At 38.7% G+C, this 12,232-nt stretch overlaps 1 protein-coding gene across 4 annotated transcripts in view; it reads right to left on the reverse strand.

The window, feature by feature from the left end:
• Positions 1-3,756: 3,756 nt before the first annotated feature.
• The window catches only part of LOC122089195 (protein CMSS1), a 51,127-nt gene continuing 42,651 nt past the window's right edge, over positions 3,757-12,232 (reverse strand). For 2 of the 4 annotated variants that reach the window (XM_042658735.1, XM_042658732.1), the window contains one exon: positions 4,103-4,543. In XM_042658735.1, the coding sequence (XP_042514669.1) occupies positions 4,438-4,543 (106 nt within the window). In that variant the 3' untranslated portion in view covers positions 4,103-4,437. Of the gene's footprint in view, positions 4,078-4,102; positions 4,544-8,223; positions 8,430-12,232 lie in introns of those variants that run through there. The other 2 variants (XM_042658734.1, XM_042658733.1) reach the window with 2 other exon arrangements.

Consider the following 12,232-nt stretch of genomic DNA (forward strand, 5'->3'; position numbering starts at 1 on the left):
ATTTCCTAGTAGTAGAACACTGATTAAATCTCTCACTCAAGCCAACTTATTTCTTATTTCATTTTCATTTGCTTAGCTAAAATTTATTCCCACACTGTGTTTTATGGTTCTTACCGAAAAGAATAAATTTGCACTTGTAGAATTTATGGTTTCAGTTACCTTATCAAATGCATCATACTAGGGGTGTAAATCTAGCTTCTGAAACCCAAACCCACCCTGGCCCTCCCGAACAGAGCCTAAGCTAATATTTTTGGCCCTGAGGGAGGTTTGGGTTAAAAAACAAAGATGTTGGGTCAAGGTTGAGCTAGTCCTACATTGAGGCCTAGCCCAGCCCTGATTTTAACCCTAATTTATATAATATAATTAAAGGTTTTCATCCTATCCTTTAATTCTGAAAAATGAAACCTAGGTCAATGATTCTTATGGTCAGTTGTCCTGAACTTCTGTTATATGTTGCACTTCATAATTTAATTGTGTATTGACTAGGGGTGAAACAAGGCCAGGTTGGATTGAGTTTCTTCCTAATCCAATCCTAATCCCCCAAAATTCAACCTAGGCCCAACAGGGTTGGGTCGGCATGAGCCGACCCAACCCTAATTGACCTTAATTGGGCTGCATTAGATCTGGTTGAACCTAATTGGCCCTGATTTTTGCCATGATTGGGCTAACCTTGATTAACCCCGTTTTTACCGTTTGTGGCTAATGCATTAAAAAAAAAAAAAATGCATCAATAGTTCAAATGATAAATATATAGTTAGAAATATGAAGTGCAAGACATTTGACCATAAGAATCAATGACCCAAATTTCATTAATCTGAATAAAAAGATGGGATGATATTATTATTATATAAATCATGATTAAAATTAGGGTTAAGCTAAGCCTACGCCTCAAACCATCCCCAACTCAACCCTAACTTAGGGTCAATGTTTTTCAACCCTAATCCACCCCCAGGGTCAATCTTAGCCCATGCCCTATTCAGGCTTAGGGCGAGCCAAGGTGGGTTCGAACTGTCATGGACAAACTTAGGGTCATTTTTTTTTTTAATTTTATTTTATTTTTTTACAAATGGAAAAAACATGTTTAATCAGGGTTAACCTGAACCTGGCAAAATCAAGGTCAATTAGGGCCAGGTTAGGTTGGCATGAGCCCGATAAGGTTGGATTGTGCCTATATTGAGTTTTAGGGACTTAGGATTAGGCTGGGTTTTTAAGAAACCCAACCCAACCAGGCCTTTTTCACCCTTACATCAAACTTTATTGGGTTTTGAAGGAAGTGTTGGTTTTTGTGTTGATTTTGTAAAAACGGTCAAGTAGGCCTTTCCCCACCGTCAGATGGCGTTTAAAAAATGTGTAGTATTGGATTTGTTGGAATAAAAAAATCAATTTGATTCTTTTTTTTTTGCTAACAGGTATCCAGGTCTTCGGCCTGACTACTCTCGTGGGTCCATACTGACCCACAACTGCATGGGTTGGATCCTACCGGGGTTGAATGAGAACCATTCAACTTTCACTGAAAGCAAAAACAGTGAACAACACTAAATTTGATTCTAGCTTGCCAAATGAAATACATAATAATAGAATTGGTTATGAGAATCTCTTGTTTTCCTTATTTCTCAAAATCTGATGTGAGGTGCACCAATACTTAAAAAAAGTTCATGTATAACCTAAAAAAAAGAGTTCATGTGAAGATGGCGTTCTTTTATTTTCAGTCCTTTCTTTAAAAAATAACAAAATCAGTCCTTAAAACTTAAAGATATGGGTGTCCATATTCTCTTGGATTATGTTTAGTTGCAAGGAAAATTTAAAAGAAAAGGAAGTGAAATTCTGAAATTTCAAAAAAATATAATTTTGTAATGGTCCCAAATGACTGTATAAACTACTTAAATATTTTGTCAAATTTAGTACTGATACATTTTACATGTAATTTTTATTTTTTATTTTATAGTAAAAGATTTTGGATGCAAAGTGAAGTGATATTTAATAACTAAATATGGAATAATTTAGAGTTAAATGAAATAATCACATGAGGTACGAGCCGTAAACTAGGACGTCCTGAGTTCGACTCCCCCTAGGCACACCTTGGGCCACTCACACAGGGGTGTTTAGTGCTCTTCACTGCTTTCAGTGAAAGTTGAATGATTCTCATTCAACCCCGATATGACCCGGTCCATACAGTTGTGGGGTCAGTATGGACCCGCGGGCTAGTTAGGCCAAAGGACTGGATACCCGTCGTTAGCAAAAAAAAAGTTTCTTTCTAAATTTAAAATTTTCACTTCCCTTCCCTACCCTTTAATTGCCCTTGCAACCAAACGAGGCCCTGATGAAGCTGCATGAATAAATAAAAATGTCATACTGTCTCATGCTCGTGGGAGCAAAATGAGGACAATGGATTAATTACAAAAACCTGATTTGACAAGGATTTAGTGAGTATAATTCCTTCCACTACTTTCCAAATGAACATCAATTTTGGGTGAGTCTAATTTCCACATGCATGACCAAAATTTACAATCTAAATCACTAGAAGGATTTTGAAAACGTGGGATTAGATAAGAAAGCCATTGTAAGTTTTGAACTAAACCTCCTAGATACCAATATCCAATCATACTCACTGATGCAATTATTACTCAAAATGTTTGTATTATAGATGTTTTCATGGTTTATGGTTTCGTAGGAAGTGCACAGGAAGCTGAAGCTAAAGAAATCAAGCAAGGAATTAAGTGGGGAATACCAATGGATGTGCTCACACTAGAAGTATGGGCCGACTCCAATAGTTAGTAGACTGGTTCACATACAGAGAAACATTTCATTGGCTTAGAGAGCTTTTATAAATTCTTATATCTTTGGACTAATTTAAAATCCATTACTTTCATTTTTGCCTAAATAATTTATTTCCAAAAAAAAAGTAGTAGTGTTCACTCCAATCACATCTCTCTATAACTTAATAGTTGGATATTGACAAACTTTTTGCCTCTTTTTCAAGGTTTTGGTTTTCTAAACCTATTTCAACTTCCAACCAATTTATTGGTTCACTGCAGCTTTCCCAAGTTCCCAACCCACATTTTTAGTAGCCATGAACATGATTTCTTATTAAAATAATAATAATAATAATAATTCAAGAGTTTGCTGATCTCAGCCCAGGCAGCCCCTGGTAGAATTCTCAGCAATGGCCGAGCCTGAAGGATGAAGAGCCCACCCCAAACACTGTTTTGCGTAGCCAAACTTGCACCTACCCCTATTTCAAAGGTTAGATGGATGTTGATAAAAAAAGATGTTGGAGGTATTTCAAGTTCAATTAAATATATAAGTTTCAAAATTCTTTTTCTTATCTCGTAGATCTAGAAAATTTTCTCTTTCAAAATTTGGATCGGTTCTGATTCCAAGGTCAACAACATTCAATGAGTACAGAGTCCAACCAAGCTAAGCCAATTCCAGTTTAATCAAACCAATTTTGGCCAAGTCTGAACGATTGATTTATATCAGAATCGATAAAAACCAATCTCGTCCCAGATTCCAAGATTTTAAAACTTGGACATATCTTACCCAAAAAAAAAAACCGGTCATAGGTTGATTTGCATAGAAAAGTGTAAGGATCACTAAATAAAGAGATCAGTAGGTATTGCCTTTAAAAAATAATTCATAAACCCAAAATTCCTTACCATACACACACCACACCGGTGTACTTTCGAAGTTCCCAGTTGCTTTGAAACGAATTAATTACTAACCATCCACTCTTACTTCTTCAAAACTCTCCTTATCTAATTTCACCCCAAAATTCTCATTTAAAGAATTAAAGCTTTAGGGTTCGGTTAAACCAGTATGGCCAAACTGATGAACCAGGCTTGACCCTAATGTTTGGTGCAAATTCCAAACTTACAAAAACATAGGCTGAGCTGATCAAATCAGCATGTCAAACCAATAACCGTGGTTATTTGTTAAGTGTGGATGGGAAATTTTGATATAAATTTTTCTGCTGATTTCTGTGTACTGAGTCTGACCAAATTATCTGAATCTAGCCGAATAAGATCAACTCAAACCAAATTTAACTGATTCTTGGACAGTTACATGCCTATGATACACTTGACATTGCCAAAAAAAAAAAAACTTTTCTGGTAAGAAAATGAAAATAAATGCATTAAAGTAAAGATAGAGGTAAAGTATCATACACAGAGCATGAAATAATGTTCTTCCTAGCATTTTTGGCTAGCTGATGGCTACTTCAACCAGATTTCTGTTTTTCTTTTCCAACTTACTACAACTAACTAATTTAACAAATCCCTAACATCCATCAAAAAAAGGAAACATTTCCCAAGGCCATTCATCCTCTCCCTGCTGCAACATCTTCACCAATCCTTTGCAGTTGATCCAATTGGTGATGACTCTGATCTCTAATCACCTTGTGTGAGACAATCCTTCGATGATTCCTCTGGTTTCTAATTCCTATGTGCTCCTAGAGCTTCCTAACGCATTGCAAAATTTTCTGGTAGTGCAAAGTTGACCTTTTAACACAGCAACAAGGGAGTGGCCCACGGAGGTCTCTTGAAGTCTGTTGAAATCATTGTATAAAAAAAATTCTGTTGAAATCATTGTATAAAAAAAAATTCTGTTGAAATCAGTGTATAAAAAAATTCTGTTGAAATCAACTCCATCTAATAATGGTTCTCATGCATTCATTCATGTCTTCTGCATTATTTATTTATTTATTTATTTTTCTTTTCAGGCATCCATCTGCTCCATCTGAAGCACCGCAATGAATGGGCGCAGCCTTTGAGAAAACTCTGTCTATTAAAGTACCAGGAAAAACCCATTAAATTACCGACAATCAATGAAGGATAATTTACCAACAATCAGCAATTTTACCATGGACCCACATGAATCATACTCGGTTCCAGCTCCATCAAACCCCAACCTTACAGAACTTACTAGGATCATGGTGACACTGATATGGATGGATGAAGTGGATGACCACAGTGACAGTTCGACCCATGGAGTTTGCTAATGTAGGGTCCACAAACCCTAACCCTAACCTTAACCACTGAAATTAGGAAACTGAACCAGAGTTAGCACTGGACAGAATAAGGTTCAATAGGGATAAAACTAATAACTGAAGACAGGCCTAGGATGGGTTTGAAACTCAAGCAGAGTGAGAGCTTCCGGGTGTGATATGCCTGTTAACAGGTTGCTGCCAGAACAGAGCAGTCTGTAACAGGGTCCAAGACAGATATATTCCACTATGATAATTGAATTCAACAAGAAACAGTAGCACATGTTGAAGAATAAGTTGCAGAACACTCCAAACTCAGTAACAGAAGTTACAAAAAAAAAATCGATAGATCCAGAAATAGCTAGGAAAACAGAGCATCACAGGCTAGGGAAGGAGGGGTCAACCTGATCTTTTACTGTGGAAACAGAACCAGAATACAAGGAAACAAGAACAAAAATCACCCAGACTATGACACTGGGAATTTATCAACAGAACACCCGCTCGAGATTAACTCTAAACTCCCACTCATTCAATTCCTAAAAACACACGACTGATCATGCCACGTATTTATAGACTTCCTCCTTTCTCTTTCTAAGCACAACTCAGGATTACCTAAATTTATAGACTTGAGAACCAAGGAATCTGAAAATAGAAACTCTCAGAGCTTCTTAAGTATCTAAAAGCAGATTCAATAGTTCTTCAAAAAAAAAAAATAATAACGAACCCAAATAGAAACTCAATATAGACTAAATCTAAGCCTAAATCCTCCAATAAACCCAAACTAGAAAGTAAAACTAGCACCTCATCCATGTAGAATCAGCTACCCCACGCTATGGGCTTATAAAGTTGGCCCATTTACAATACAAACCTATTATGTTAAGCCCAATACCATTATGTTGGATGGAGTAATGACTTGGGTCAAATAGGACACTCCCCCTCAAGTTGGTGATATCTCATATGCGCAACTTGCAAACAATCAGATGAAACATCTTACTACTAAAACCTTTAATAAATACATCAGCCAATTCACTACTGGGAACAAAAGGCACAGTGATAAGACCCATATCCAGCTTCTCTTTGCTGAAGTTTTGATCGATCTCCACATGCTTAGTTTGATCATGCTGGATAGGGTTATGAGCAATGCTAATGATAAATTTGCTGTCACAAAAGAGCTTCATAGGAAGGGTGGCAAGGACAACCAAATCAGTGAAAAGACCATGAAGCCATAGGAGCTCACAACTATTATGTGCTATAGCACAGAACTCTGCTTACAACCACGGCTTGCTTCTTGCTTCGCCATTTAACAAGGTTACTACCAACAAAGGTGTAATAACCAGTAGTAGACCTACGGTCATTAGAGAAACTTGCCCAATCAGTATCCATGAAGGCCTCCACTAGAAGGTGATCATGAGGAGAAAAAATGATGCCACGTCCTAGGGCAGATTTCAAGTACCGGAGAATACGCAGCACAACTTCCATATGAGTCGAGTAGGGATCATGCATGCACTAACTAACTAGGCTAACGGCAAATGTTATGTCAGGGCATATATGAGAAAGATAGATCAAGCACCTCACTAATCTCTGATATCTCCCCTTATCCACAGGATCACCTTCCTTGCTACTTAGGTGACTGTTAGCTTCAATAGGAGTGTCTGCCGGCTTACACCCCAACATGCATATCTCATAAAGAAGATCAAGCATAGACTTCCACTGAGAGAAGTAGACCCCACGAGAAGACCAAGGAAGTAACGAAGTTGTCCTAGATTTTTTATCCCGAATTCCTCACTCAAGTATCTTTTGGGCAAGAGATTTCTGCCAGATCATCACCAGTAACAACAATATCATCTACATAGGCTATCAGAATAGCAATCTTCCCACCAGATCTCTTGATAAACAGAGTGTGATCCGCATTGCTTTGGGAGTAGCCTGTAGCAACCATAGCCTTATAGAAATGTCCGAACCAAGCACGAGGGATTGCTTCAGCCCATACAATGCACACTTCAGCTTGCATTGCTTACGTACATTCCCTTGGGTTTTGGAGCAAGTGAACCTAGGAACAATGTCTATATACACTTCATCCTCAAGTTCCCCATGAAGGCATTCTTCATATCTAGCTATTGAAGATCCCAATCTAAGTTAACAGTGACCCAAGGATTAAAGTATCGGTATCGGTCGCCGTATCGGTCTGCCAAAATTAAGATACGTATTGAAAGGTATCGTATCGTATCGGAGATACACTAAAATACACTAAAGATACGCATATAAATGGATATGAAACACCTTTTTAAACACTTTTTCATAAAAAAATTTGTTAAAAAAAGCTACTGATAACATGTATTATGCATAAACACTAAACGCATCGCACTACGAATTCAAGGTTTGTAGTTGTCCCATAAATATAAAATCCTTGTTCCCAACCTTGATTTCTACTTTAGTTAGAGAGAAATATGGCTGGCAACAACTTTGGAACAAAAATCCCTTAAAAAATCGTGTTTTTTAAAAAATACCCATCTTAGCCATTATATGACCATAGAGCATTGTATCGGTACATACCGATATGTACCGATCGATACTTACCGATACGTACCGATTGATACATACCAATATTCACAGATATGCACCGATACATACCAAAATGTATATTTCACCTCGATTTTATATTTTTTATAGAGTATCAATACATATCGATGTGTATAGGTGCATATTGGTATGTATCGTAGCATATATATCGATACGAAAGGATTTTAAAATTTTCATGTATCGTATCGTATCGGTGTGTATCGTATCGGTCGGCTAAATTTAAGATACGTATTGGAGGTATCGTATCGGTATCAGAGATACTTTAAACCATGAGTGGCACAAGCTAAGATAACACAAATTATGTTCATCTGAGCAACTAGAGCAAGAGTCTCCTGGTAGTCAATCCCATAATTGTGAGTGAAGCCCTTGGCAACAAGTCTGGCCTTGTACTGATCCACTATACCATCAACCTTCTGTTTTCCTGTGAAGATCCACTTGCACCCAATTGTCTTTTTTTGTGAGGGAAGACACACTAGATCCCATATGTCATTCTTCTTCAAAGCATAGTTGTCATGACGTCATAGTGATCCGAGGCGGTAGAGGGGTAGCTAATCAATTCGGCGATTAATCGCCTGTTGCGGTCAAATTGCCCATGTGTTATTTTTTATTTTCCTATTTTCTAAAGTTATTTAGTATGCTACAAGCCTACAATATATATCCTATAACATATAACATCAACATTAAGCATTATCAAATCATCAAAAATCATCATGAATTATTGACTTATACAGTTATACATCAATTCATAAAAAAAAATTAACATGTACATCAAGTCATAAAAAATCAACTTATTGGCAGGATTTAATGTGTGACTGACTCCTTAAAAAGGATTTAATGTGTGACTGACTCCTTAAAAAAGGACAGGGACCTGCAACATGTTATTCAAGAATCAATCATGAAAGCAAACCAAGATGGTTGATTATTATGGCTCTAAATATAAATGAGAAGAAATGAAATTATCCTAAGTTCCTATGAGGAAAATTTCCGGAGAACAGCATTTGACAATTGGTAGCTCAACCAAATTTAGGCCTCATATATACAACTTCTGCTAATGGACGAGTGCATTTTTTATCAGCAAAAGCGCAATTCAATGGATGTATTTAATCTGGTAATGATTTGAGATCAGGTTCCTTCAAATCCGAAAGAAAACTTAAAAGATGATTTTTTTTTTTGGGCTGTTTACCATTATTGATTATTGAAGACTTGCAGTTGCAGTGTTGAAGGGTTGAAGAAGAAGACTGAAGAAGATGAAGTAGTAGAAGAAGAAGAACTGAACTAATGAAGAGAAAGAAGAACTGAAGAGTGAAGACAAAGAAGAACTGAAGAGTGAAGACAAAGAGGAAGAGCAATCGGGGAAAAGAAAAACCAGAGTATTATGGAAGAAGAATAAGTGACGAGTGAAGCCAAAGAGGAAGAAAAGTCGGCCAAAAAAAAAAAGGAGAGAGGATTAAGGAAGAAAAAGCACTGAAGAAGAGGACTAGAGCCATAGAGACTTACCTGAGCTGTCAGAAAATGAGAATGTCGCGACCTATAATCTATCTAAGCCAGATGAATACTCGCCAAAGAGTACCAAGAATTATCGAAGCCAGCAATGAAGAACAGTTTCACTTTCACTATCGAGGGTTCACAGTCGAGGGCTCGAGGGTTTCACAATTCACAATCAAGAGTCGAGGACTCTAGAGGTTGAGGAATGAGGATTTTAGACAAATTTGCCTTTTGGGCTTTTACACTTGTTCAAATGTAGTGGCGTGTATGGAAGCATAATACACCTACAAATAACTTGTCAATAACAATCTAAAAAAGAGAATCAATGTTAATAACTAAAATAAAATAAATAAAAAATGCAAAGAAAAAACAACCGCTATGTACCCTAATCTTGTATAACACGCCGACTTGGCGACACCAATCTTGATATGGCGCACGCCAATCGTAACTCAAGCAAATCGGCCTACTGATTTGTTAGTTTTCCGCTAAGTCGGCGCCTTGGCGACGCCATGACAACTATGCTTCAGAGCCTGTATCTCTTCAACCATAGCTGCCTGCCATTGTGATTCTACACTCGCTTCCTGCCAGGTATGAGGAATGGGCACAGAGGAAAGAGAAGACACAAAACTATAATAGGAGGGAGAAAGTGAGTCACAAGAAACAATTTTAGCAATAGGATGTAAAGTACAAGACCGAGTGCCTTTACGAACAATAATAGGCAACTCAAGAGACAGAGCAACAAAAGGAGAATAACCTGGGTCCAAGAGGACAAGATCAATCTCGAAAGGAGACAACTGGCAAGGTAGGGTAGATGTTGGAGGTAAAGTGGTTTGAGTCCGCTGTCTGCAACTATAAACACATATCTCTGGCCGAGGCAAAGTAGGACTGTCAATCTCCCCCTGAAACAGAACACTGGCAAGGATAGAATGCTCAGGAGGTGGCGGCACATCTTCCACAATGGAAGGAGAGTCCCCCTGAAGAGGTTTCGCAGTATAATATGACGCAGGTTTGTGGAAGACAACATCCACAGTCACAAACCAACAACGAGTGGCAGGATTAAAACAACGATAGCCTTTCTGAGTAGGAACACACCCCAGAAAAATGTACCAGAGATCACGAGGATCAACCCTTCCATGAGGATGATGGTCGCGAGCATAGCAAACACTACCAAATACCTTAGGAGGAACAGGAAAATCAATGAAACCTTGGAGAAGATCCAGAGGGGAGCGGAAGGAATGGATTCAAGAAGGCATTCTGTTGATAAGAAAGACAACAGTGAGAATTGCGTCACTCCAGTACCAAGGAGGAACATGCATCTCAAATATGAGAGAGCGTGCTACCTTACAAAGGTGGCGATTCTTTCGCTCAGCAACCCTATTTTGAGCCGGAGTATCCACACAACTAGTTTGATGGATCATCCCATGATCGAAAAGGTAAGCCTGAAAGGACCCTTCGAAGTATTCAAGACCGTTGTCACTTCAAAGGATCTTAATGGTAGCACCAAACTGAGTCTGGACTATGTGGTGAAACTGCTGAAAGAAATAGGTCTCGCCCTTGGTTCGCATCATATAAAATCAAGTGGTCTGAGAATGACAATTAATAAAAGAGACAAACCACTGACAACCATTGACAGGCACATAGCGGGATGGACCCCAAATATCAAAATGTATCAATAAAAAAGGCGTGGTACTTTTATTTCCAGATTCAGAATAAGGGATCCAAGTTTGTTTGTCCAAAACACATACCTCATAAAAAAAAAAAGGATCAAACTATAATTTTTAAAAAGAAAAACCCTAGCAAAAGTTCCCAAAGGGGGATGTCCTAATCGACGATGCCATTGTAATAACCCAGACACGGGAGGTGACGTAGAAGTCTGAAGAGCCTGACCAGAGACCAATGCCGAGTCATCATCAAGCAAATATAGACCACCACACACCTTGCCAGAGCCACTGATTTCTCTTGTCACCAAATTTGGAAAACACAATGAGACGGGGAAAAATGTGACTTTGCAATTAAGACTGGAAGTAAGACTACTAATGGACAAAATATTAGTAGGGAAAAAAAAACGAACATGCAAATACAGTAGAAAGAGATAAAGAAGCGGTACAACTAACAAATCTCTTTCCTTAAATAGTGGAATAAGTCCCGTTAGCTAACTTGACCTTACCATTACAAGGGTAGGTAGTGTACTGTGAGAAAAGAGGCATGCGGCCTGTCATATGATCAGAAGCCCCAAAGTCTATAATCCAAGGGGTAGAAGAGGCAAATATAATATGGCCACAGAAGGAGATACCTAACCTAGAAGGGGTAGAATGTGTCGAGCTCACAGTGGCTGGCACAGGAGAGTCCGAATGTGTCAAAAGGCATCGGAGGTCAGTCAGCTCATCAAATGATAAAGGTTACTGAGGTGCTAGGAGCAGAGTCAGAGTCAGGGCTCTCAGTATGGTTGGCTTGCCAGGAGTACCGGCACGACCCTTCCCTCAACCCTTGCCAGATGTATCAACAGGACGGCTATGAAGTTTCCAACATTACTCCTTGGTGTGACGCTCCTTCCCACAGTAATCGCACTTCACTGAAGCTCTGGTAGAGAAGCCACCAAACTGTGAGGCTGCACTAAGAGACTTAAGTACCAGAGACAAGTGCAGATCTCTCAGTAGGAGTGGCAGCAAGCTATGGAAGCACAGTGGTATGTCAATTGTCCTCGAGTTGGATCACAGCATAGGCTTGATCCAAGGTAGGAAAGGGGTCACAATTCAAAACCTGGGACCGTAGCTGATCAAACTCCACATTAAAACTTGCCAGAAAGTCATAAATCCGAATCTTGTCCTCTTGCTTCTGAAAATGGTGACATCTGCAGGGGTGTAAGGAGTATACTCCTCGCAAAAGTCCAGCACAGTCATAGTGTCCACAAATCATAGTACTATGATATAGTGAGCCTCTTTACCTCAGATCATGAACCTTCTGGCAAAGCTTAAAGACCTGAGCATCATTCCCCGCCTGGGAATAGATATCCTAGACAGATTTTCAATTCTTCACAATGGAGTCAAGGAGATAACCACGTGAAAGTTGTAGCAACATGGAGAATTATTAAATAGGGTAAACAACCCACGATTCTGTTTTGGGGTTGTCTTCAACCTCTAGACAAAACTCAGAGGCGTTGGTTCTAAGGGGAAAATCTCAGCAAGC

This window comes from Macadamia integrifolia, chromosome 9, assembly GCF_013358625.1.
Source record: "Macadamia integrifolia cultivar HAES 741 chromosome 9, SCU_Mint_v3, whole genome shotgun sequence".
Classification (NCBI taxonomy): domain Eukaryota; kingdom Viridiplantae; phylum Streptophyta; class Magnoliopsida; order Proteales; family Proteaceae; genus Macadamia; species Macadamia integrifolia.